The sequence below is a fragment of the Delphinapterus leucas genome, chromosome 18, assembly GCF_059928025.1.
Source record: "Delphinapterus leucas isolate spDelLeu-1000000601 "Yukka" chromosome 18, BTC_Dleu_Yukka2, whole genome shotgun sequence".
NCBI lineage: Eukaryota > Metazoa > Chordata > Mammalia > Artiodactyla > Monodontidae > Delphinapterus > Delphinapterus leucas.
In genome coordinates, this window is record NC_143146.1 from 69,855,526 (window position 1) to 69,883,079 (window position 27,554).

Here is a 27,554-nt window from a genome sequence, read left to right on the forward strand (position 1 = left end):
TGACAAAATCCAAACGTATTTCATGACAAAAACACTAAAAAAAACAGGAATAAAAGGGAACTACTGTGATGTGATAGGGGCATTTCTAAAAAACCCACAGTTAGCATCATACTCAACTGGTGAAAGACTTTCCTAAGATCAGGATCAAGACAGAAACAGTACATTGCAAGTTCCAACCAGAGTAATTAGGCAAGGGGGAAAAAAAGGAAAGAGGTCAGAAAGTAGTAAAACTATCTCTATTCACCAATGACGTGATTCTACATAATTCTTTTGTGCTAAAGAATTCACACACACAAAAAAATTATTAGAGCTAATAAGTGAATTCAGCAAATTGTAGGATATGATATCAACATTCAAAAATCAGTTGTATTGGGCTTCCCTGGTGGCGCAGTGGTTGAGAGTCCGCCTGCCAATGCAGGGGACACGGGTTCGTGCCCTGGTCTGGGAAGATCCCACGTGCCACGGAGCGGCTAGGCCCGTGAGCCATGGCCGCTGGGCCTGCGCATCTGGAGCCTGTGCTCCGCAACGGGAGAGGCCACAACAGTGAGAGGTCTGCGTACCGCAAAAAAAAAAAAAAAAAAATCAGTTGTATTTCTATACAATATCAATGAATAATCCAAAGAGGAAATTAAGAAAATAATTCCATTTATAATAGATACAAAAAGAATAAAATACTTAGAAATAAACTTAACCACTCTCACAACTTTTATTTACACTATACTGGAGGTCCTAGCCAGTGTAGTAAGGCAAATCAAAGAAATGAAGTCATGTTGATTGGAAAGAAAATAACTCATTCGTATAAAACACGATTAACTATATAGAAACCCTAAGGAATCTAAAAAAAAATAAAAAATAAAAACCCTAATTAGAATTAATAAGTGAATTTAGCAAGTTACCAGAATACACTGTCAAGATACAAAACTCAACTGTATTTTAATATATGAGCAAGAAGCATTTGGAAAATAAATTTTAAATACAATACCACTTCCAATAGCACTGAAACCATAAAATACTTAGGAATAATTTCACAAAAGATGTGCAAACCGACTACACAAAACAGTACTAAAAGAAATTAAAGAAGACCTAAATAAATGGAAAGAAATACCATTTTTTATTAATTTTTATTGGAGTATGTTGCTTTACAATGTTGTTTTAGCCTCCACCGCACAACAAAATGAATCAGCCAGACATATACAGATATCCCCTCCCTTTTGGACTTCCCTCTCATTTAAGTTACCACAGTGCATTAGGTAGAGTTCCCTGTGCTATGTTCAGTGTATTCCCATCAGTTGTCTATTTCATACATAGTATCAATAATGTATATGCGAGAGGGATACCATTTTTATGGACTGTAAGACTCAACCTTGTTAAATTATCTGTTCTCCCTGAGTTGATCTCTAGGTTCAACACCATCCCATCCAAAATCCCAATACAATTTTTGTGGAAATTAATAAATTGATTCTAAAATATATATGATAATTCAAAGCACCTAGAACAGTTAAAATACTCTGCAAAAGGAAGAACAAAGTTGAAGCATAATAGTCAATACAGTGTGATATTGGCATAAGGATAGACAAATAGATCAAAGGAGAAGAACAGAGACTTTTTAAAGCCCATGGCCAGCTGATTTCCAACAAATGTACCAAGGCACTTATGTGGCAAAAGGAAAGACTTTTCAACAAATTCTCCTGCAACAATTGTGAAAATATATGGAGAAAAATGAACTCAACCTTACACTGTGCATAAAAATTCATATGAGATAACTCATAGATCCAAATGTAAAAGCTAAAACTATAAAGCTTGTGGAACAAAACATAGCCTCTTAATTTTGGAGTAGGAAAAGATTTCTTAGAACACAGAAAGCATTAATCATAAAAGAAAAAAAATTGATAAACTGGACATCATCAAGATTGAAATCTGCTCATCAAAAGTTAACAAAAAGAAAAAACACTGAGGGGAAATATTAAAAATATGTAAATGACAAAAGAGTTATATCCAAGTAAATACACTATTCCTACCAATCAATAATAGAAAAGAAACCACCCCCCTCCCCACCATGAACAAAAAATTTGAACAGACATTTCACTAGAGCATCCACACCAATGCTCAATAAGCACATGGAAAGGTGCTCAACACCAATATCAACAGGGAAATACAAACTAAAACCACAACAGTCACTCAGACTGTTCTAAATCTGTACTCTTATTAGCTGTGTGACTTTGGACACATAATCTAACTCTCTGTGCCTCTGTTTCCTCATCTGGAAAATAGGAATAACAATAGCACCTTATGTTCACATCTTTATGACGATTGAATAAGTTAATATATGGAAAGCACTTAGAATTGTGACTGGCCATTTATGTCTATTATTCAAGTGTGGTGGTAATGTCACTTGATTTATGATTTTTAAAAGATGACTGGCTGTTGTGCGGTGAACAGACTGTAGGAGGGCAAGATGGGAGCAAGAAGACCAGTTAGGGAGCTGTTGCAATGGTCCAGGCAAAAGATGAGGTTGGTTTGGACCAAAGGAGATAGTGAGAAGGGGCCAGATTTAGGCTATCATTGAAGGTGGAATCAGTAGAACTTGCTGATGAATTGGATGTTACATATGACTTGTGAGGGGAAGAATCAAGGACAACAGAGAAAGCAAAAAATAAGGGACTGGGGAAGGGAAGCGATCAAGTTCTGTTTAGGTCATGGGTTTGACATCCCAATGAAGATGCCTGGTTGGCAGCTGGGTAACTGAGTCTGAAGTTGGAAAAGACATGGACGGTATTAAACATTCAAATGTATTTCAAAGGTGATAGTGAATGGGTCACTTTTTTTTTTAATCATTCTTTAGATTTTTAAAAAACTTGAAATGGAATAATTCTTAAAGGATTAATTTAATCCTACAAATAATCTTAATTAAATGGACTGAGACCAATGGTAAAAGAACTGAAATGCAGCCCATAAACAGAATATCATTCAAACGGCTAATTTGTGTCTACTCCCTACCCAAAAAGAGCCCTCAAGATGTTGTTTTAGTTGTAAAATAAAGGTGCACTCTTCTGAGAAAGGTCGAAGGACTAGATAAATTTCAGAGAGCACTGGAAAGTTTTTTTCCCCTTTGGCATCCTCTTACCACAAGTTCAAGAATAGTATCATGATTACACATCTAGGGACTTTCTTAAAAGTCACTGCTGCCCTGGGCTGTTACACAAGTACACCGACTAGCCTAAATTTCATGACTGTAGGCCGAATTATTCCTCTTATTTCTATCAGCACAGCCCCATGGATTGTAAACTAAAGTTCCTTCAGAAAGAATTTCAAGCATCCTCCCCCAAAACAACCACCTAATAGAGCACATAAATAATTTCAAAAAAATAGGCCCCTATGACTTTTATCTACAGAAATAACCAGTAATCTCTGTGTGCAGTTCCTCAAAATTTGCCTGGGACCTGCCTCTATCACCCAGGCCCCAACCTATGCCCAGGGCCTTATGTCCACCCTCGCTGATACCCAGTCAGAAAAATCATGGACTTAGGCAGCAGCTGGGCTTGCTTGACTTTATTTTGTACTTCTTAGCCAATTAAATAAGTAGAATTTCTAGCTCGATCACCAAGCCTTACAGCCTCCCACAAATTAACAATTTCCTATCAATGCATATCTCATCGCTCCCCAACCCTGCTCTTTTGCTACTGTCAGGTCAATTTCTTGTTACCCCTCACCCAAGCCTGTACGTACCTTGGATGACAACCTATCAACTCTGTAATGACATTCTACTTTTCCTCTATCATCTCTATCCCTCCCTGCCTTCTGTTTACACTTGCCTCTTCCAAGAAGGAGTCCCTAATTAATACTGCTTCCTCTTACTGCTATTTTCCCCAGTTATTCTCTGAAAAATTCTCTCTCCTTCCAAATTCACCTCCACTCTCATCTTCCCTGTGAAGGCTTGTTTGGCTCCCCAGACACAGTAGACATCCCTTTCCCATCGCCCTCTGCACAAATACAGTTGGGGTAGATGTCATGCTTCTTCATAAACTGGCAGCTCTTCATCAAGACTGTACACTCTCCATCAACAACAGAGTTGACTTGAAACAATCTGAACATCCAACAACATGAGATTATTCATTTACTTATTCTTTTAGTCAAACATTTATTGAGTAGCTACTATGTGCCAGTCATAGTTCTTAGATTACTTGAAACAAATCTAAAAGGCCAACAATAGGGATTAGTTGAAATAACTCACAAATTAGGGGTTAAATGGAACAAATTAATCGTTGGCTACAAATCAATCACTTTAATAAATTATAGTTAGCTACAGTCAAATCATAAGCAGTATTACCTAATTTATGGAATCATATGCACATCTATAAAATAAATATACATAGGACAGGATTTTGAAGAATTTGTACCAAGAGGATAATTGTTGTCATCTCTATTGAGTGGGACTATGGCCATTTTTTAATGCTGTTCTGCTTTTCTGATTTTCTAACTTTTATGTAATAAGCATGCATGCATTGCTTTTCTAATAAGAAAAATAAAATAAATAATAAAAGTAACTGAAATTTTCAAGTTTGGGGAATTTTCTGCTTCAAATTATTTACTAGATTATTTTCTAAACTGATGATGTCTGTCCCGCTTGTTTAGCTATGTTTTGCACAAAGATGGATGACTTGGATTGTTCCAACTAATTCTATCTCACACCATCCAACAATTACTTATTGATTTACTAATCTCCTATTGTCACACATTTCAGTTGCTCCAAAATTTCACAAACATGGAAGAACAGTTTCTTACATTTTAGCCTCATAATTTCTGGGGAAAAAAAAAGTTAGGAATGCTTAAAAGATTCACAGGAAAACAAAATTATTAATACAGAAAGTCTAGTAACTGAGATTTATTTTTGACCAAATGATCCAGTTCATTACATTATTCTCCATCAAAATGTTTTTGACCAAGTTGTAGTTCATCAGATCATCTGGAATTCACCCCAAAACTCTAAGATCCATGTATTAAGCCAAACAATTAGGATCTCTTTTCTAGCCTGGGCCACATTTGGGGTAAGTGGTATAGGGGCAAGAAGCATTTAAAATATCCTCATAGTGGAATGTGGCTGGTGCTTGGGGAGGGCAGTGGGGTATCTAAGCATGGAAATTATGATTAAAGGCACAGACATAAGAATGTATTCAGTGTTGTGAAAATAATGATACTAGCCTAACTAGAGAAAGCGTTTAAAACTTTGTGGCTTTTGGCATATAAGTTTACAATAGGAAGTGTGGGACCAGAATATGAAAACTTTTGAATGCAAAATTATTTGGATTTGATAGAACAGATCTTAAAAGGTGAGCATAAACTTCTGAGACAATGAGGATCAAAATCATACAATCAAAATCATCTCTTGCAGAATGGATTAAAATGTGAACAACTGGATGCTGCAAGTTGGAACGCTACTGCCAAAATGTAGGTATGATTAAGGTCCTGGACAAAGGTGATGATTACTGGAAAGTGCTCTCACATGCGCATGTGTGTAGTGAGAGAGAAAGATTGCCCTCCTCAAAGGGAATGGTGATTTGCAAGTCCTATTCCCAAAGTCATTGGAGCTCTTCGCCAATTCTGTGACCCACCCCAGTGTCCTTCTAATAAAGTCCCTTTTCCTCTTTAACCTAGTTTTAGTTGGGGTTGGTCATTTGCAAATATAGAATTCCTAATACACATATAACCAAGTTTGAGATTCTATAAGAACTCACTCAAAGGAATGCTTTTACAACTAGGCAAGATACAGATCAAGGTAGATTTTTTTTAAATCATGGTGTAGTTTTGGAGTTTTGTTACTTATGATCATTTTGTCTGGATTTTTCCGAAGAAGGTTACATAAAAGGCCTTACTCATTCATTTTTGAATAAAAAGTTCCTTCAAATGAAGTAAAAATTATTTCATAACTCACTCTTGGTAAATACATCAATAAATCAGAGATTAGGTTTCTTGCCTCATTAATTTATCTGTACAGGACTAATCAACATCAGTTAAATCATTCTATTTAATACTAAATCATGCTGCTATGAAAATCCTTCCAATTCATTGATGCTAGGCTGTTAATAAAATATCTGGCCTGTGACCAGAATCCGTCTGGTCCATTAATCACAACGTTATCGGAGACACAGAGGGGTTCCAATTCCTGGTTTTTGCACCTGTTTTTCTAATAGCAACAAAATGAGAGCTGAGAAAGGAACAGGGAGGGAGACATCAGGCTAGATGAGAAAAAGCGACACGAAGATAAAGGACTCAGATAAAGGATGTATTCCCAAGATCAGCCAAAGCATCCTAAGTTTCATCAGTCAACCAGGCTCTTTTCAGTAAACATCTATCACTATAATTGCCGAAGTAATTCTGTAATACCCTCATGAAACGGCTACTCTCTGATTTCTACAAAATTGAGAAAAGTGTTTTTCTTCCACAACAGTCACCTTTACTTTCTAAACGCTTACTTCTGCCTCCTCACCTAATTCTCCTGCTTTGACTTATCAACAGCAGATGCCAACCAACTGACTCTCTCTGAGACTTTAAGATCATTTCTCAGTTCCCAGGCTCATTCATAGCTCTTTGCTTTGGAAATAACTCAATTTCCCTTGCAAAAGAGAACACTTTTCGCGTAAAGAAAAAGTGACATGTGGATGTGTGAGGTCTTCTACGTTGTCAGACAGGATAAGAGTACAGGAACAGGAAATATGTTTTATGGAATAGCCTATAATAGAAAGTAATCTGCTTGCCCCTCTTTCCCCCCCTTTTCCCATTTGCCTTATGTGGTAGCAGTTTCTACATGGTCTTAAGTCAAAGTTTTTCACACCACAGATTCTAGCTGTGAAATCGAGTTATGTATAGCCACAGAAATCTTGAAAATGGAAATAAAATAGAACTAATTCTATTCAGAGTGCACCACATGTCATAAGGGTAAGTATTGTTTTGTGAGACTTCTGTTGTGTATGTGTCAACACATAAGATGCCTTTCTTACTGTCAGGGTCAAGGTCAGAAAAGTTTGAAAGTCAGTGATCGATGTTAAGGGCTATTTTCATTCTGCAAGTATTTATTGAGCACCTACTATAGGCTTGGCCCAGTTCTGGCACTTAGGGATCCAACAGTGAACAAGTCAGACAAAAGCCTCTGCCCTCATGGAACTTCCATCTCAGGAGGAGAGAAAAAAAACCCAACAAACATAACAAACGTGAACTAAAAAGCATGTTAAAAGATGGTAAGTGGTGTGAAAATAAGGGAACAAAATAAGGGAGCCCTGGGTGCCAAGGAGAGGAGATGCCATTGCTTTTGGTAGCACTCACAGGAGTCTTTATTTTCCTTTCATTGAATATGCCGTAGTTTTAACCTTTTCATTTTCCATCTCCATAGGACAAAATCCGTATGTGCTCCTATTAGGCAAGAATCATTTCCATTAACATCTACCCTTATAGAACTTAAAATACCCTGATCCACAGTAAACAACAAATCTAAAAAAGACACACTCCCTTCTGCACCCACAGAGAGTCAGAATCAGAGAATAGGATTAACCCAGGCAGGCTGCTCAGAAGGACGTCAGTAATCCTTCTGTCCCATTTCCAAGTCTAGGAACATTTTTCCTTAGTCTCCTTTTGTGATCTTAAATAATCCCCGAAGATTATTCTTTATCACAAAGAAAGCTGGTCAGCTTGGGCTTTGGTGGGACTCGTTTACAAATGTTCATCAAGGGTGTTAATTAACACGCATAAGCCTCTTGGCCCTGCAGTGTTGAGCAACTACTAAATCCAAAGAATGAGCTTCTGTCTGGGGGTTGCATAAGGAATCGAAGACTGCCTTTTCAATAGCCACTATTATGCCAGAGGCTGTGTGTTTGCTTTTGTTTTGTTTTTTTAATTGCTCTTCTAGGGTCTTCTATTCTGAAGCTAAAAACCAAACCCAAGAAATTCGTGTTCACACATTTCATCTGCAGTACCTATGAACTTGGTGAACTCCTCTCTTCTCCAGGCCCCCAGAAAGTGCTCCTTGAGCCAGGAAGGGGTCCTCTACTCCCACTAAGTCTGGGGTGCTGGGAGAAGCATTTTAAATGGGGTGTTCAGGATGTGCCTCATTTGAGAACGTGGCTTTTGAGCATAGACTTAAAGGAGGTGAGGGAGCTGTGGATCTGGGGGTACAGTGGGGTGGGGAGAACATTCCAGGCAGAGAGAAGAACCAGAAAAAAGGGCCCCAAGGCACAACAGCAAGCCCTTCCTGTGGCTGAAAGGCAGTGACTGAGGGGACAGGGGGTTGAGTTGAGGCCAAATGTATTAAACAGCTGTGAGGGTGTTTCCAGAATGGGGAACTGGAATCATAGCTGCTTGACCTGTCTTCCTCTATGAAGAAAGGGAAAATTCAAAACTGCAGGGCTTAAACATGAAAGGAAAAGAAAAAAAAGAAGAAAAGCTTTTTAATCAAATTGTGAATGACGCGGTTTTCGTTCCCCCATCTTATTTCTCACAGAGTAGCAATAAACACCAGGAAACATCCACACACGGTTTCTGCTGTAACTCCTCATGAAAGATTGTTTGGTTTCTTTAATTTTTCAGGAATGAGAATCGTGTAGAAGAAAGAAAATGAGAGCTCTGAATTGAAATGCGCCTTTTTCATGACTATTATTTGAGTTATCATGGAATCATTACTTCACCAAGCAAATATTTACACAACGGGCAAGTTATTATGCAGGGAATACGCAGAGATCACAGCCCAGGTACACTCGTGACACCTCCATTTCTGAGCACCGATGTGACAAGGAGGGAAGCTACCCTTGGTCTAGACATTCACCAGCACACACACAAATGAAAACTGTGGGCTGGAGACAGCAAGCAGTAAGGCAGTGAGCACTGCAACCAGGGGTTCAGAAAAGCTGGGCTCTTTTTTTTTTAAATTGGGATAGAGTTGCTTTACAATGTTGTGTTAGTTTCTGCTGTACAGCGAAATGAATCAGCTATACGTATATATATATCCCCTTTTTTGGATTTCCTTCCCATTTAGGTCACCACAGAGCACTGAGTAAAGTTCCCTGTGCTATACAGCATGTTCTCATTAGTTATCTATTTTATACATAGTAGTGTGTATATGTCAGTCCCGATCTCCCAATTCATCCCACCCTGCCCTTCCCCCGCTGTGTCCACATGTCCGTTCTCTACATCTACGTCCATTCCTGCCCTGGAAATAGGTTCATCTGTACTATTTTTCTACATTCCCCATATATGTGTTAATATACAATATTGGTTTTTCTCTTTCTGACTTACTTCACTCTGTATGACAGTCTCTAGGTCTATCCACCTCACTACAAATAACTCAATTTCATTTCTTTTTATGGCTGAGTAATATTCCTTTGTATATATATGTACCACATCTTCTTTATCTATTCATCTGTCGATGGACACTTAGGTTGCTTCCATGTCCTGGCTATTGTAAATAGTGCTGCAATGAACATTGGGGTGCATATGTCTTTTTGAATTATGGCTTTCTCAGGGTATATGCCCAGTGGTAAGATTGCTGGAAAACCTGGGTTCTGATCCCAGTTTGATCCCTTGGCAGTTTAGATCCCTAAAATCTGAGCCTCTCAACTATTTTACCGGCCCCCCAAAATACACAAAAGCATTTCAGAAACTTTAAAGCATTATTCAGCGGTACAGGCTTTTTCAAAATTATTTTTAATTAAATAAACTCATTAATGTAGTTTAAAATCAAAGGCTTACGAAAAACAGTAAGCATCTTCCCCAGGCCTTCTCAAACTCCCACTTCTGCTCCCTGCAGACAACTACAGTTAACTTTCAGCTGTTTCTTCCAGTAATTACTACCATATTTCTAAATAATATGCTTCTTCCAACATTTAATAATTCAACATAATGAAGAGTTAGCTCTCTCACACCCCTCAATTTTCTTGCCTCATTCTCCCAAATGTCTGTTCTTATTCAAATCATTAACCAATAGTTGCATCAAGGTTCTCATATAAATACTGTTCACTGGAGAGCCAAATAGGACACTATAATATTTCCTTTTTTGTACAGCTTTTTATTTTCCTTTGAATAAATCATCACCTCACTATTAAACTTGTGTAATACTTCCTACGTGTTTTAATGTTTTCGTGATTCTCCATCATGTTCACTACCCTCTATTCTATTGAGTCTACTTTTTTACTTAGAGCTCTCCCTTCTCTGCTAGATTCTTCCATCCTCCTGGTTCCATCTAGACGAGATGTTGTCTAGAACTGCTCTCGTCCTAGAATTTTTCTTTATTTCTTATGGATTATAGCTATACTTTTCTACATCTGTTTTCTCCCTGTTTACTTACTCTGTAATTTCATTGGTGCATGCCTTCCATTAGCTTCTTAGGAAAGATTACACAGAAGGTAGGATTTATTATTTTTTTAGCATCTTTATTAGAGTATAATTGCTTTACAATGGTGTGTTAGTTTCTGCTGTATAACAAAGTGAATCAGCTATATGTATACATCTATACCCATATCTCTTGCGTCTCCCTCCCACCCTCCCTACCCCACCCCTCTAGGTGGTCACAAAGCACCGAGCTGATCTCCCTGTGCTATGCGGCTGCTTCCCACTAGCTATTTTACATTTGGTAGTGTATATATGTCCATGCCACTCTCTCACTTTGTCCCAGCTTACCCTTCCTGCTCCCCGTGTCCTCAAGTCCATTCTCTACGTCTGTGTCTTTATTCCTCTTCTGCCCCTAGGTTCATCAGAAGCTTTTTTTTTTCAGATTCCATGTATATGTGTTAGTATACGGTATTTGTTTTTCTCTTTCTGACTTACTTCACTCTGTATGATAGTCTCTAGGTCCATCCACCTCACTACAAATAACTCAATTTCTTTTTATGGCTGAGTAATATTCCATTGTATATATGTGCCACATCTTCTTTATCCATTCATCTGTCGATGGACACTTAGGTTGCTTCCATGGCCTGGATATTGTAAATAGAACTAAAATGAACATTTTGGTACATGACTCTTTTTGAATTATGGTTTTCTCAGGGTATATGCCCAGTAGTGGGATTGCTGGGTTGTATGGTAGTTCTATTTTTAGTTTTTTAAGGAACCTCCATACTGTTCTCCATAGTGACTGCATCAATTTACATTTCCACCAACAGTGCAAGAAGGTTCCATTTTCTCCACACCCTCTCCTGCATTTATTGCTTGTAGATTTTCTGATAATGTCCATTCTGACCAGTGTGAGGTGATACCTCATTGTAGCTTTGATTTGCATTTCTCTAATGATTAGTGGTGTTGAGCATCCTTTCACGTGTTTGTTGGCAATCTGTATATCTTCTCTGGAGAAATGTCTATTTAGGTCTTCTGCCCATTTTTGGATTGGGTTGTTTTTTTGATATTGACCTGCATGAGCTGCTTGTGTATTTTGGAGATTAATCCTTTGTCAGTTGCTTTGTTGGCAAATATTTTCTCCCATTTTCAGGGTTGTCTTTTCATCTTCTTTATGGTTTCCTTTGCTGTGCAAAGGGAAGCTTTCCAGTTTCATTAGGTCCCATTTGTTTATTTTTGTTTTTATTTCCATTTCTCTAGGAGGTGGGTCAAAAAGGATCTTGCTGTGATTTATGTCACAGAATGTTCTGCCTATGTTTTCCTCTAAGAGTTTTATAGTCTCTGGCCTTACATTTAAGTCTTTAATCCATTTTGAGTTTATTTTTGTGTATGGTGTTAGGGAGTGTTCCAATTTCATTCTTTTACATGTAGCTGTCCATTTTTTCCAGCACCACTTATTGAAGAGGCTGCCTTTTCTCCATTGTATATTGTTTCCTCGTTTACTAAAGATAAGGTGACCGTATGTGTGTGGGTTTATCTCTGGGCTTTCTGTCCTGTTCCATTGATCTATATTTCTGTTTTTGTGCCAGTACCATATCAGAAGGTAAGCTTTCTAAATCCCTACATAACTGTGCATTCATTGTGCTAGGAATTCAAAGGATCTTTAAAGCTAAATGCTTGTGTTCCTCAGTTCTGGAGGATTTTCTTATATTCTTTCTTTAATAATTTCCTGCTCTCCATTTCCTTATTGTCTTTCTGAATTCTTATTAGTTTGATGTTGGACTTTCATGTTTCATCTTTTAAATCTTTTTCCCCTTTCTTTAATATTTCCATTTCTTTGTCATTTTGTACTACTTTGGGGGCACTTCTTTTCCTGTATCTTTCAATCTTTTTACTAAACATTTTATTTCAACAGTCACATTGTTGACGTTCAAGAATTTTTAAATATTCTCTGATTTGTTCCTTTTTCCATTTGTGTGTATTTAATTTCCTGCATAATGTGTTTTTCATGGTTTGCTTTTCTGTGTATTAATTTTATTCTCCCTGTTTCATGGTGGACACTTTCCTCAAATACGTTTTGATGCTTGGCTGTCCATTCATATTTAAGAGAAAAGTATTTAAAATCTAGTCAAAATTATAGGCATGGGGACACTTTATAGGCAGCAAGCTATGCTCATTTGCCAGGAAGTCAGTCACTTCATTAGGGGACCAGCCCCCAATGTCAGTGGGTGAGATCCTTACTTTGGTGCCTTTCAAAGGCACCGAATACCCTCCCTTCCCCTACCAGGAGAGACAGATGCTATCTGCTTAGTGATCAGGCTGCTGGGAGGTGATGGAAAGTTTGTAGGTCCAATTCCAGTTGAGCCACTGTGTTCATCCCTGTGTCTCACTCCTGTCTTTGCTCTATGTAGCCCCAAAGTTCCACTCCCCTGTCTTTCAATTACTCCAGAAAGCAAGCCTCCAGTCTCAGGCCTGGGAATATGGTAGGGTGCGAGTATTCTCTGCGATTAAGTAGATTGTCTAATGATCTGACAAAGACCTATTGAAGTCATCGAATAAAATAAGTTTAAGTGAATATCCATTATTTATTTAATATTGCAGGATCTAATCCCTGGCACTACCCAATGTGAACACGCTCAAAAATCCACATTCTTCAACATATGCAACCATTCAATTTGGGGAAATTTCACCACTTCAGTGGGAGGCCACAGCCCCCGTCTAGAGCCTCAGGGAGATAGTGATGGACAAGGCACACTGGAGGGTGTGGAGTCACGCTCCTGTCAGGGCTTCAGATGAGCCAGATGCTATAGGTCGAGTGTTATAAACTCAAAATCCATTTAGATTTGTTTGGCCTTTGTCAGGCTTAAAATTTTTTTTTTGAGATAATCTTTAAAATTCAGGAAATTTCACTCAAAATTCTGAGTTTCTAGCTTCTTTTAACATCAGAGAATCTGGCAGGACCATACCTCATCCCTCCTGACAGAGAGTTACTTGGGGCACATGCTCACCCAGGGCCACAACTTCTCCTACTCGCCCACTTCACTCGGGTGAAACAACCTGTCTAGTTAACATTCATCACCACACATAGTTACAATTTTTTTTTTCTTGTGAGAACTTTTAAGATCTACTCCCTTAGCAAATTTCAAACACAAAATACAGTATTAACTATAATCACCATGCTGTACATTACATCCCATGACTTATTTTATAACTAGAAGTTTGTAATATCTTTTGACTGAGTCTTCTTTTTTTCTTTTTAGCTTTTTTTCCTCCTTATATATTCTCACTTTCCTCCAAGTTTTTGCCCCAGAAAGTTGAGTTGTTTCCCCTCTTTATTTAGGTGGGTCTCAATCTTTCAAGCTAGAGGCTTTCCTTGGATCCTGTTGATTCTTGATTGTCTACTCATGTTTAAGAACGAGAAACAAAAACCCTGACTGGAAGGTCTGAGCATGTGGGTGTGGCATGTTGATTTTGAGCTTCACTGTGGAGTGATCTGTCTCTACCATTTGTTGTGGAACCTTTAGGATCAGCATCTTAGGTCTTTCCGCATGAGCTCATCAGACTCCCTGGAGAAGACACTTCCGGTCCCTCCCTGGGGAGTAGAAGTCACACAGCCACCATTCCGAGAGCCTGGTGGGCGAGGAGAGCTGGTAGCGGGGTGGAGGAGGGGTCTGGGGAAGGGGTGGGTGTCTCAAACTTGTCGCATATGTTCACTTAGTCCTTATTTTCAGTGTGGTGCTCATGCCCTCAGCTGTGCCTGATGTCCCTCAGTCCAGACACTTTCCATTTTATACTCTCCAGAAAGTTCACTTCGAGTTTTCTCCTTGAGTGGAGAAGCAGCATATGCCCAACAGGCGGGATTGGGGGAAGAGACCCAGAAATCTAGTTGTTTCTTACACAGCTTTCAACCAATTCTTCTCATTTTAAGCACCCACTCCCTTCACCTCCAGTTCCATAGTACCTGCTCTTGCTATTCTCTGAGCCTCTGGAAGATTCTGCAATCGTAGGATTGGTTCTTGGCTTCTCCCACAGCCAATTCAGCAGTCAGCTTGCTCAGATCCGCTGAGTCAGGAATACTCTCCCACCTGCTTCTCAGCTTCCAAATTTCTGTTACTATTCTGCTCTCTCCATCACTGTGGGTCTTTCTCCCTCACCCTTCCCTCCTTTGCTCCTTCCCTCCCCTTGCCGCCCCCCCTTCTTTGCTTTAACTGTTTCTTTACTAAAGTTTAATGGGGTTTCAAGAGGGAAAATAAATTAGATGGGTAAATTCACTCAGCCATCTTTTCCCAGAAACACCACTTACAATTTCTCCATCACAAAAGTATTACATTTTGCTTATAGAACAATTAGAAAATCCAGATAATCAGAAAGAAAAAATTACCCATAATCGCACTATCCAGAAATAACCCACTGTTAACATTTTTCTTTTTCCCTTTCACATTTGGGGGGGAGGGGGCGGGGGGAGCCAGTGCACTCTTTCATTCATGCTCTGAATATAAATGGAAAGCAAGATAAACATGACTCCTAGCATCTCAAAGCTGAGGTCTTTGGGGAAAGACAAATAATTTCAATAAAATGTGTGAAGTATTATTAGAAGGGCAGTACAGGATTTTATGGGAGCAGAAAGCAGGGATATCAAATCTAGGCTTGGGCATGTCAGGAAAGAAGCTGGGGGAAAGGACAGTGGCTGAAGAGAGCTCAGCACAGCTAAAGAGCTATAGAGTGCTCTCTACTTATTCACACTTATTCACACAACAGAGATATATAAGAAGCATAATATATCATATGGCATTTTTCTCTTAATAACATACCATGTGCAACTTTTTAATCACCGTACATTAACTTTATAACGGCCGAATACTATTTATTCCACTATACCTGTGCACTGCTATTCCTTTAACAGATCACCCTAGTATATTTAGGTTATTTCCAATTTTTAAGAAGCATCCACCATCTGTGGTAATCCTCCTCTCACCTTTACACATTGAGAATGAAATTTAATACGATTAAAAGTTCAAAAGTAAGTGACAAAAGGAGATGACAGGGGAAGTCTGGCTTAACAGCAATTCACATGGGGAAAAATTTAAAAGCCTGAGAGGTTTTCGCTGACCACAAACTAATCCGAGTCCGCAGGGAGGTAACAGCCAAAACCGCGAATGCAGTCTTGGACGGCAGGGACAGGATTCGGTGTCCAGAATAAGAAATGTGCCCTGAACATCTGGGGCAGCTGAAATTTGGTCTGCACATCAAATCTTAAAAGAAGCCTTCAGAGAGTCTGGGCTCACTTCTCCTGCTTCGTGTCCTTCCCCTCCTCTCCCACCTGAGCTTCGGCCCCTCCACGCACTGATCCTATGACGTGAACTGCGCATTGCTGCACCTGGGCCCGGCTGCACAGCTGGTTCCCAGAACGCGGAGCCCAGAACGCCCTTCCTACTTTGGGTGTCCTCAGTCATCCCCGCCGTCTGCAGCCCCTTGGTAAGGGCGATGGACACAGGCAGCTCCCACAGACATCCCTGTTCTTCTCTGTTCCTCAAAGACCCACCCTCTGGGGAGATAGAAAGGTCAACTCTTCCCTCTCCCTCCCCACCTTTTCCTCAAGTGTCAGAAGATAAAGAGCCCTCTCAACAGTCACATTTGCTTTCTCAGAATTCAACCACATTCCTGTCGGCCCCATCGCGGTCTCCCAAGAAGGAGCCCTGACTAAATGCCAGCTCCCTCTAATTCTTCTCGGAGGAGCAGCCATGAGTGTGAATAAAGTAGAAAATACTTAGGAAGAACATAGTGGCCTTTTCAGATATTTGAAAAGCTGTCTCGTCAAAAAGCAATTTATTCTTTGAGATTTAGGGAGGCAGAGACAACCGCGGGTGAGTCCCATACAGAGGCAGGTTTTCAATCAATATAAAAGATAAAATCGAGTGGGCAACTTGAGAGGAGCTGGGTTCCTCTTGCCGCAAATAGTCGAGCAGAAGCTAGAGGACCCCAGGGCCACTGCAAGGAGTTGGTCCTGAGAAGAAATCTGACCTGGGATTTCCCTGGTGCCTTCTAATTCTAACATTCTAATTATCAAATAGTAGTGCACTTATAGACATGCAAATAATATCTTCTCACCATTATATTTAAACTTAATGTATAGTACTGGTTTCAGTTTATTTTGAGTATTTTATCAAACTATAAATGATACTGGTTCATGGATGATGTTCTGACATCCATACTTCAAACAATAATGTTATTAATAAAAAAATCTATTCGGACTGGGGCCATGCAAGTTCACTAAATATTTATCTTTAAGTCAATATATCAAATTATATCAGTCATAAATTTTAGTATATTTCCTTTAAACATCAAGAAAAGGTACTTGGTAATATGTTTTATGTAAAATAAATTATCTCAAAACTCATTTGAAAATCTTTAGTCAAATGCTGTTGAAATAATTGCTAAGACTCTGTCCCACTGAATGAAGAAGTTAAGTGAGGCAACAATTTCTAAAGCGTTTGTCTAATTCCTTTCACCTAAACAGCTCAAGAGAATCACTTCTCAAGCACTCTTGCTTTTATTATTATTGACAATAAAAATTCATACCTCACCTTTGTAGAGCGCTTTACGTTTTTCAGAACATGTCGACATACATGATTTTGTTTTAATTTTCACAATATATTTGAGAGGTGGACGGTGTCGGAGAGATGAATGCTTGTCCTTAATGACGTGTTCCCACCTGATTCGCTAAGCACATGGCTACGCAGCTGCAGTAATTCCCACGCTCCTTACACCACGTGACTGACTCCTGCCAATGGGAGGTGAGTGGAAGAGATGATGCAGCTTCCAAGTCAGGCACTCACAAGGTCACGTTCTCCCCCTTCCCCTGTTCCCCTCCTCCCCTGTCCACGGGATGAAAATGGGGATATTTTTTGCCTTGTAAATGTGCAAAGGTTACATACCTATCTGGGCAGAAATTTTTTCCCCTGTTCTTCCTCACTTTTTAAAACTCCTTCCCAGATACTGGGTGAGAAAACAGACTGTAGGTGTTCAATTCAGAAGAAAGAAAAAAGGACATATTGAAGTAAAATTATTTTACATCTATATTTATTCATTCATTAAAAATTGTATTGAATATTTCCTCTGCTCCAAGGACTGAGATAAGCACTAAAAATTTAAAAAGGAATATGATATGCAGTCTCTGACCTCAAGGAGTCGCAAATGAGTAAATGATCCTCTCTGCCTGTTATCGCAAAATACGAGTGTTTGAGTCAAGTCTTTGAAGGATAAATAAGAGTTTATCCCAAGGTGGAAGGGAGAAGAGCTATACTGATCCTTTAGATTATCTTTGTACCCAGAATGTATCAAGATAAGCATAATCTACCTTTTATATGCTCTATCTGTTTAAGTATAGATTACAAGTATCACTTTGCAGTTTCCTGAGAAGATGTGGATCTTGAAGGATTCAGTAACAGTATGTATTCTTACTTACCCACTCTTTATTTCTTGTCCTCCCAATTTTATTTTGTACTTTATTCTCTTCCTACACCTAAAATTTCCTTTATGCCTTAAAAAGATAACATTCGTTGAAAGAAAAGCACTTTTTGTACAAATTAATTTTAAAATTCTGGCTTGGAGCAACCATATTGTTTGAAAAATTAAGATAACTCAGAGGACTTCTGTGTGCCAAATTCATGACTAACTACACATTCAGGTACTACAGTTGTGCATCCATTCATTTTTCACTTAAGAAATATATATTGGCATTATTTGAATGCTTAGTAGTCTGTATTTTCCCTCTTCAACTTGAAATAACTGACATTGTAAAACATTGTTATGATTTTGAAATTATTTTATTAGTTCTTTTCCTATTTGTAAATTTTTTTCTTGGACTTGACTGTGACCTTCAAAAAACACTGTGTTCAATCAGATATTCAAAGAAGAGTGAGTCAAGCTCTTCAGGAGATATTTTAACCATTTCTGATTAAACACACCATTGAATTCAGTAGTCTATAAAATACATTAACGTTCAACCCAGTTGATTATTCCAGCAATGTACCAAAAACATTTTAATGAGAGGAAAATTGGTAAAGTGCTTCACAAAAGTACATAGCGTGTATAATTTAAACATGTATCTAGTAGATAAATTGCCTCCACTATTACTTGGGGAATGAAAACTCAAGCCACTTCCAATAAATGCTCCTGAAGCCAGCCAGGAGAATTTTCCCACCTCCCATTCTGAAAACTTTTTTATAATGTTGCATAGTGACTGTAGATAGTTTTCAGTTGTTTGGAAATTTTTACAATGGAGTCATACATTTAATGATGAACCTTGTATTTTTACTGAAAAATGTCAGATTCTGCCCCATTATATTTACTGATCTTACTATCTGATTAGAATTTAGTACCCCCTGTCCCATAAGAACATGGCTAGAAAGACTGACAAAGAGAGCAGATCCTAGGAGCATCAGTTTATGAAGGCAGAGTCAGGCTGTTAAACAGCCAGAAGCCACTTACTGAGCACCTACCAAGGGCAAGATGGCATTTTAGGATAGATGAAGTGAACCTGGTTTCCTCACTTAAGGAATTACCTGGCTAGTGAAAGGAAGCAAATGATTAAATAAAAGGAGAGGTATGGTAGGAGGCATCAGAGTGAAGCATTGTGGGATTCCATAGGAGAAAGAGATGGCATTCGAGTGTGGAGCCAAAGGGAGCATGTGAGCTGGTTCTCGAAGAAGAAGTGGGATTTTAATAAATGAGGGACTTTGTCTTGTTCATACATAATGATATCCTTGAGAATATCCATCATGGCAAACTGCAAGGGGCAAGTGCAGAAGCAAGGACATCAGCTAGGAGGCTATTCCAGTGACACAGGCAGAATCTGATAGGGGCTTGGACCTGTAGCTATAGATAAAAGGAGAAGTGCTTTGATTCTGTATACATTTTGAAGGTAGGTAGAGCTATAGGATTGGTTGATGGATTGAATATAAGATGTAAGAGAAAGGAAGAAGTTAAGGTTTGGGGCCCAACCAACTGAAAGAGCAAAGCTGCCATAATGGAGATGGGGAAAACAGGAATTTGTTTTTGGATGTTAAATGTGACATGCCTATTTGACATCAAAGTGGAGAAGGCACTCCAAGTGCTCCAAGTCTGGAGCTCAGATCAGAAGTTCTGGCTGGAGACTCAAAATTTGGAGTCATCAGGACATAGAGTATTCAAAGAGTTCACTTGGAGCGAATCTAAGAAGAGGTCCCAGGAGGGAGCACAAGGCACTCCAGTATTTAGAGGCAGGATGAAGAGGAATAATCAAAGGGAACTGGGAATGAATCGCCAGTGAGCTGAGAGGAGAAGGGAGAGACAGTTGGGTTCTGGAAGCCAAGCTGAGGAAGTGTAGCAAGAAAGAGAATAGTGGCTGGATAGATGCTGTGGACAGATCAGCTGAGACAGGAGCACTGATGTTCAATACCAGTCAGGTCTGCACTATACGAAATGCCCAAAGTAACATCTCCCAGCCCCACCTCCTTAAGTGAAAAAAGTTGTCTTTTCCCACAGGTTCCCTTTACAGACATTTGCAAGACTCCCTGGGAGGCCCATGTTTATCTTCAACTCGGTCAGAAACCCAGAGGCAGAACAAAGACTCAGAGGCACCGCTGGAGCTGGACTCCCAACCACAGGCCTTAACACTAGTTTTTCAGGGGCCATCAAGAACCATCTTTCAAGAGCCATTAAGGCAGAGCAGTCCCTCTTCAAGTCAGAGAGGAGGTGTGTCTTCTTCCTGGGTTATACTCTGAGCAAAGCAGTCTGGATTCCTAGGGCTCTGCAGGGAAATCCTCCTTTCAGTTCTGGCTGTCAGTCTGTCTCTGTCTCTCTCTCACACATACACACACACAGAGGCTATTTTTATTAAGGTTTACCTCAGCACCAGAAACCCGCAAAAAACCACGAAGACTCCATTCTGAGCAAAGCCTCCCCACCTCATTATTCATCCTGCAGTTTGTCTGGCCTGCCTCCTGTCCTCCGGGGTGCGGGGGGGGGCAGTGTTCAAATTTCCAGTCTCCCCAAGGGGTCTCCTTAGTCCACCTGTAAATTAGTGGAAGCAGAGAATGGGGCAGGGGAGGGGTGTTGGCCAGATTTATCCTTCACAAGCATCATATCCCCAAACGCAAATGAATAAGCTAGGGGCCCAGTGACCCCTGCCAGTAATATCTAAGCCCTAGCTGAAATGTTCTATCACCAAAATGTTCCATTACCAAAATCTGGGGAATATAATTTATCTTTTCAACTAAGATCAAAACTTCCCTCCCCCCTCCCCCTAACACACATGCCAAGAAAGAGTATTGAAATCAGAATGAAAACATCTCATATGAAATAATGAAAGATACCATTTTTGATCATGACAACTTATTTCTTCATAAGATACAAGAATGACTAAATTCCAAACCAAAGAAATTCGAAAGCAAAATTAATATTTTACAGCAACTGTAATTATGTTTGTAGCATCAGCAAAACCAAGTGTCCCCCTGTTACTAATTTCTTATGAACACAAAGTCCACTGCATTTCTGGGAAAGATGGTTAGTGTTTGGCAAGTTTTTGTGTAAGGATACAAAAATATAACTGGGAAGTTAATCAAAAGGCCAAGAGTGGGCACAAGAACCAAAAGCATGTTGACTATTTAGAATACCAGAGTAATATATGTGGAATTTGAAAAAAATGGTATAGATCTTATTTACAAAGCAGAAATAGAGACACAGACATAGAGAACAAACATATGGATACCAAGGGGGAGGGGGTGGTGGTAGGATGAGTTGGGAGATCGGGATTGACATATATACACTATTGATACTATGTATAAAATAGATAACTAAAGAGAACCTACAGTATAACACAGGGAACTCTACTCAGTGCTCTGCAATGACCTAAATGAGAAGGAAATCCAAAAAAGAGGGGATATATGTAGATGTATAGCTGATTCACTTTGCTGTATAGTAGAAACTAACACAATATTGTAAAGCAACTGTACTCCAAAAAAAAAAAAAATCAGTAGCTTAGAATCAAAATAAAATAAAATACCAGAGTACCAGAAAGCTCCTACAGCCCCAGTTCCTTATCTTATGTATGAAATGATCATGTAAGTGGCTGTAACAATTGATAACTTTTGTATTTACACAGAGTTTATTACATGCATTCTGAAAACAGAACTCATGTTATTTAAATCTAAAGTAGTAATTTTGCAGGAATGGTCTATTAGGTCCTTCAGTTGGTCCACATATCTCTTGTTTCTGGTACGAACTGAAATTTGCTTATGTTTTCTTTAAAAGAGGGCCAGTTTTTCTATCACCAACCATGAACAGGTGCTATTTAGGGTCTTCTGATTCCTTACAAGGATTGACAGACTGAAAAAGTTTATTACCACTGCTCTAAAGTACCTTAATGAAAAATATGTATCAATATGGAATCACTAAAATCACAAATTTTTTGTCAAACAAAGCCAACATTCTTTTATGACCTGTGGTACCAAACAGGTTTTGTGGAGCTGACATACAATCTAATTAGCCATTATTACAACATTACCAGCAGCTCCAGCAGTAAGACAACTCAATAACCCAATACTGTTCTGCCTCAATTATCTATGGCTTCAATTAAAGTGTGTAGAAGTGGTCTTCATCTTGACTTTGTTCAAAATATGTGGTTGAATTCTAAATTTAAAAATAGGTCTTCCATCTTAAAAAAAAAAAGTTCTGAAGAACCTAGGGGCAGGACAGGAATAAAGACACAGACGTAGAAATGGACTTGAGGACATGGGGAGGGGGAAGGGTAAGCTGGGACGAAGTGAGAGAGTGGCATGGACACATACACACTACCAAGTGTATAATAGCTAGCTAGTGGGAAGCAGCCGCATAGCACAGGGAGATCAGCTCGGTGCTTTGCGACCACCTAGAGGGGTGGGATAGGGAGGGTGGGAGGGAGACACAAGAGGGAGGGGGTATGGGGATATATGTATACATAGAGCTGATTCACTTTGTTATACAGTAGCAACTAACACACCACTGTAAAGCAATTCTACTCCAATAAAGATGTTTAAAGAAAAATCGGTCTTCCAGTAGGCCCACAAGTCACCAAAATGTGGTGCCAAAAGTTATACATTTAAACAGTTTTATTAAAATGTTTGCACATATCCATAAAATATTCTCTCATGATACAAAATTCTGTACAAAGTGTACCAATAACTGAGATTATAAATGAACCCTCAAATCGATGAGACCTAACCTTCAATACTAAGTAAAGGAGCAAAAGGAGAAAGAATTATTTGGGGGACAACTTTATCATGGCACATTCATTCTTCCTGCTGTCAAAATTTATTAAGCCTTTTGCACAAGGGTGTTAAAATCAATTATGTCAGGCTAATAATCTCATCCCTGAGGAATCCTTCCTATTGGAGAGAGCATCGTGCGAATACAGTTGTTGTAGGACCCAATGTGTATCACCCTGTAGTGGTTTCTGTCTTTTACGGCTAGCTTTAAGATTTTATGAGGGGTCATTATACCCCTGCTGATTAAGTAAGGCTGGTGGATGTAGTGTTCAATCCTGCCACAGAAAGAACATCCAAAGACAGTTTGAACTCTGCTCTGCAGTAGATGCGATTTTAATACCTTCAAATTTGCTGCAGTGTGAACTTGTGCTACAAGCAAGACAGATCTTATTGGATTAACACTGAACTCATGACATCTCCACAAATTCTAGTAGAGAGTAACGCTATCTGCGTGGCTTCCGAACAAACTTGTTTCTTTTCTCATGCTCCCCGTGGCTGCTCGTACTCCTCCCTATCTTACCTCTAGGAATTCCTCTACCCTCAGAGAAAGGAGCTCCCTTTTCTCACAGGAGAAACTGATTCCAATTTCTTTTTGACGATGGGCCCAAAAGGGCAATCACAGGCACTCCCACGGCGGGGGCTTCCCTCCCATTCCCAACTCCACGCTTTCCAGGGAAGTCCAAGATGCTCAGCGCCCCCCGCGCCCCGCCTCCTCCCCGGGTGTGAATTCTAGGTAACCTCACAGATGTGCTCAAATGGAGCCTCATCTAACCGGAGGTTCACGTCTCCAGTGGCCCTCTCCCCGGCATGGCCCTCCGCCTGGCCCCTCGAACTCACCAGAAGAAGATTGTGCGCTACCAGGTACCCGAGCCGCGGGCTGCCCTGGACGCCGGGGGCCAGGCGCCCGGTGGCGTAGCCGTGCCAGGCCACAACGTAGGGGTTGTCGATGGTGATCCAGTACTTGACCTGGCCGCCGAAGTGGCGGAAGCAGAGCTCGGCGTAATCCCTGAAGTGGTCCGCTAGGGCGCGGTTGGCCCAGCCGCCATAGGCGTCCTGCAGGCGCTGGGGCAGGTCCCAGTGGTACAGGGTGACCACGGGCTGCACGCCCAGCTCCCGCAGCCGCTCCAGCAGACGCCGGTAGTAGCGCAGCCCCTCCCGGTTGGGGGCGCCGGCGCTACCATTGGGAAACACCCGCGCCCACGAGATGGAGAATCGGTAGTGGGTGACCCCGAGCTCGCGCAGCCCCTCCGTGTCGCGGAAGACATTGTTGTAGCCGTCGCTGGCCACGTCCCCGGTGACGGGCGGGGACAGCGACGGGGCGCCCGACGGCAGGCCGGCTACCGGGGCGTCGCCTGGAGGCGCCGGAGGGCGGTGGGTGAACGTGTCCCAGATGGACGCACCCTTGCCGTGCTGCCGCCAGCCGCCCTCCGTCTGGTAGGCGGCGCTGCCCACGGCCCAGTGGAAGCCGTCGGGGAAGGTGTCGTGGAAGAGCCCCGCGGCACCCGGGGCCGGAGGACGCGCGAAACGGGCCCAGGTCTGCGCGCCGTCGCCGGGCTCGGCGCGCAGGCGGCGGCCGCCCAGGGCCAGCAGCAGCAGCAGCAGCGGTGGCGTCCGCAGACGCGGGCGGCGCGGTGGGACGTGGCCGGGCATGCTGCGCGGGAGCCGGACGCCGGGGCGCCGCGCAGCGCCCCTTTATGCCAGCGCCGCGCCGCCCGGCCCCCGCCAGCGCGCCCACCCCCGCTTCCCCGGCGGGCCCCGCCGGCAATAATTACACGTGGCCCCGCGCCTCTCCCCGCCCCGAATTGGGGGGGGGCGGGGGCGCAAAGGGCGAGCGGGAGTCGGCGCGAGGGGCGCGACCGCGGGCAAGGTGCAACGGGCGCCGCTCCCGGACGTCGGAGAAAATGCACCTGTTCTCTGCTCCCAGAGGCAGCTGGGTATGTTTCTGCGACATGAGTGCCCTGCGCGCCGCCTTTTATTCGGCATCCACGCGCGCCCCTGGAAGAAGCCGCAGAGCCGGGGGGCGTGGAGGAAGGAAGGCGGCCACCCAACTTTCCTGAGTTCGGCGCGGGAACTTGGCATGCCCTCGCGGGGTCCGCCCGCCGGGAAGCACCTGCTTTCTCTTCTCTCCCACTCTGAGGCCGAGAAGAGTGACTGACATTACTAGAGGCGATTAGGCATTGGCTGAAATTGTACTGGGGGGCAGGGTGGGGAGAGCTAGGTCGGAACTTGGAATGTTGGGAGAGAGGGACTTGTGGCGGACTTCCCCTTGAAGTGTTTAAGGAAGATGCTCCCGTGAAGAGCCCCCGGACACGCGCAACCTGAATGGCAGGTCCCGCAGGCCCCAGTCCAGGACGCCTTCGAGGAAGCCAAAGGAGATGTATGGGATGAGTTGGAACTTTGCTTTCCTCTCCCTCTTACTGTTATCTTTTAACCATTTCAAAACCAGTACTTGTTCTTTAATTCAATAGTGCAGAATTACTTGATGAATGTCAAATGACAGTTGTGACTGTTCTTCCAAAAGAGACAGAGAAACACCAAGGTTTGTACTTTGACTAGCTGTCATTAACCTCTATTATCCTTTGCATCTGTTTTTTGAATAATCACATGTTTTAGCTTTCAGCTCTGGCTTAGCAAGTAATTTATCTGTGAAAACCTTGCACGCAGCTGGGCTGGAGTGGGAGGACTCTGGGTCCCTGATCAGTGAACGGAAAAGGAAGGAGGGGTTTGGCCCAAGCACCCTCTACGACAAAATAGTCATGACGTCTTTCCGGTTACCAAAGAGCCCTTTTGATAGAAATTGTGGAGACACTGTGTCCGTTTAAGTGTGTGTATATCTGATCTGTGACTAACTGGGGAGTGGATGGTCTGGGCTCCACCTTTGTGATCTTGGGCGGGAAAGTCTCTCCAAGTCTTAGGATCCTTATCCATTCTATTGTATAAAATGGAGATGGCCGTGTCCGCCCTGCCGCCTTAGAGGCTTGTTACACTCAAATGAAAAAATGTGCACACAGAGGACTCACACACGGAAAGCCCAGACAAATGTAAGATCCTGCTAATATCTTTGCCTTTCTCTCCAGTACAATGTGCCTCAATCCTGGCACACCTGCTCCTGTGATCAATGACTAAGATCCTCATAGAGGTACATCCATTCTCATCTAGTGATCATCCCTGCACTGCTGTTTCATACAGACTTAAAATAAAGTTTTTAATTTTGCAGATGAAGTTACTTTTATTAATTTCCTTAAAATGTAAGCACAACAAATTTATTCCAGTGTTTTATTAAATAGTCCCAACTCCAGCTAGCATATATTATGTGGTTAGTAAGATTAAGCCATCAGGCTGGAACAAGACATTGCTATTCTGTTACATGTGGCATCTATATTTTTCAATAAATGTGAAATAACAAACAATGACACTCCAGGTATTAAAAAAATTATACCACGCAACCACACAGTCACACTCTCTTCCAGCTAAATTAAAAAGCTTCTATGTCTGCATGCAGGATCACATTTCCCTTCCAGAGCTTAAGATTAGAGTGTCTGCTTCTTGTAGCTTGTTAAGTTTCAATTAGAAATGCTTCATGGGTCTCACGGAAAATGGCTTATGCTAAGTGTTCACTTATTGATGTATGGTCTATTTGCTCGGGGCAGATTGTATTTATTGCTACTTTTACTTAACCAACAGTTTTAAAAAAAGAGAGAGAGAGAGAGAGAGAGGGACTTTTAGAGCAGCGATTAAAAAGGACCAAGGTGACTGAATACTTCATATTTGAAGTTCTTCTCTCTCTGAAGGGGACATAAAGCACATGTACCTCCAGTTGGACATCATAGCTTTCAGCATTTGCAGGGATGTCCCCAGGTGATAATGTAACCCAATGATAAAAATTACATGGTAATTAAACTTTATTTCCAGAACTTGCTGTGTATCTATCAAGGTTCTGTTCATGGTTATTAAATTCTGGATTCCTGAAGTGTGAATAATTGCTACTGCTGCTTTGCATTTGTTCAGTTTTATTTTGGTTCTTTCACAGGCCCCTTCCAACATCTAAAATGTGGATTTCATTCAATGCTTTGTTCTCCCACATATAAGAGATTAATTACTTGCTGTGCTTTGAATATAAAGGTGAAGTTATTGACGCATCAAAGGAAAGGAGATTTTTTTTGACAGAGGACAGATTAGTGGAGATCTTACTGACCTTTGTCGTGGTGATGATTTTCAACAACCTAAAGGTAGTCATCAAGGTGACCATCATCCTTCATCCAGTCCCTTCTCCCAGGTGCTCCTGGGACTAGTGGAGCCCTCCCCTGCGAAGGGAGCAGAAGGGGGTTCACTGATTCACATGGGCCCAAACAGAACATCAACATCACGTGCTCTCAACTCACCAGTCACAGACACTAGCTTCTCTGAGGAGGTACTGATATCATCGACACAATCTCTCTCAGCAACCACCATGGGCAAAGCAACCACGAGGAGCTCAAGACTTCAAAACATAGGCGACAGCCTCTTTCCTCAAAAACAGTAGTGGTTGGGAGAAACAGGATGAAGAAAGTTGATAATAAAGTTGTTTAATTTATTACATTCAGTGTTAACAAATGACACCTACGACAGGTATTAGAGGAATTCAGAAGAAGGAGAAGTTACCCTATTTTTTTTTTTTTTTTTGCAGCATGTGGGCCTCTCACTGTTGTGGCCTCTCCCATTGCGGAGCACAGGCTCCGGACACACAGGCCCAGCGGCCATGGCTCACGGGCCCAGCCGCTCCGCAGTATGCAGGATCCTCCTGGACCAGGGCACGAGCCCACGTCCCCTGCATCGGTAGACGGACTCTCAACCACTGCGCCACCAGGGAAGCCCCAAAAGTTACCCTATTTTGAGTTGACTGGAAAAGTCTCACAGAAAAGACATGACAATATCTGGGGTTTAAAGAGTAAAACTTGCAAGGAGCCTGGGAGGCAAGGA

At 41.4% G+C, this 27,554-nt stretch overlaps 1 protein-coding gene across 1 annotated transcript in view; it reads right to left on the reverse strand.

The window, feature by feature from the left end:
* The window catches only part of KL (klotho), a 37,348-nt gene extending 13,093 nt beyond the window's left edge, over positions 1 to 24,255 (reverse strand). The window contains exon 1 of the mRNA XM_022574634.2: positions 23,433 to 24,255. Within this exon, the coding sequence (XP_022430342.1) occupies positions 23,433 to 24,245 (813 nt within the window). The 5' untranslated portion in view covers positions 24,246 to 24,255. The remainder of the gene's footprint in view (positions 1 to 23,432) is intronic.
* Positions 24,256 to 27,554: the final 3,299 nt, after the last annotated feature.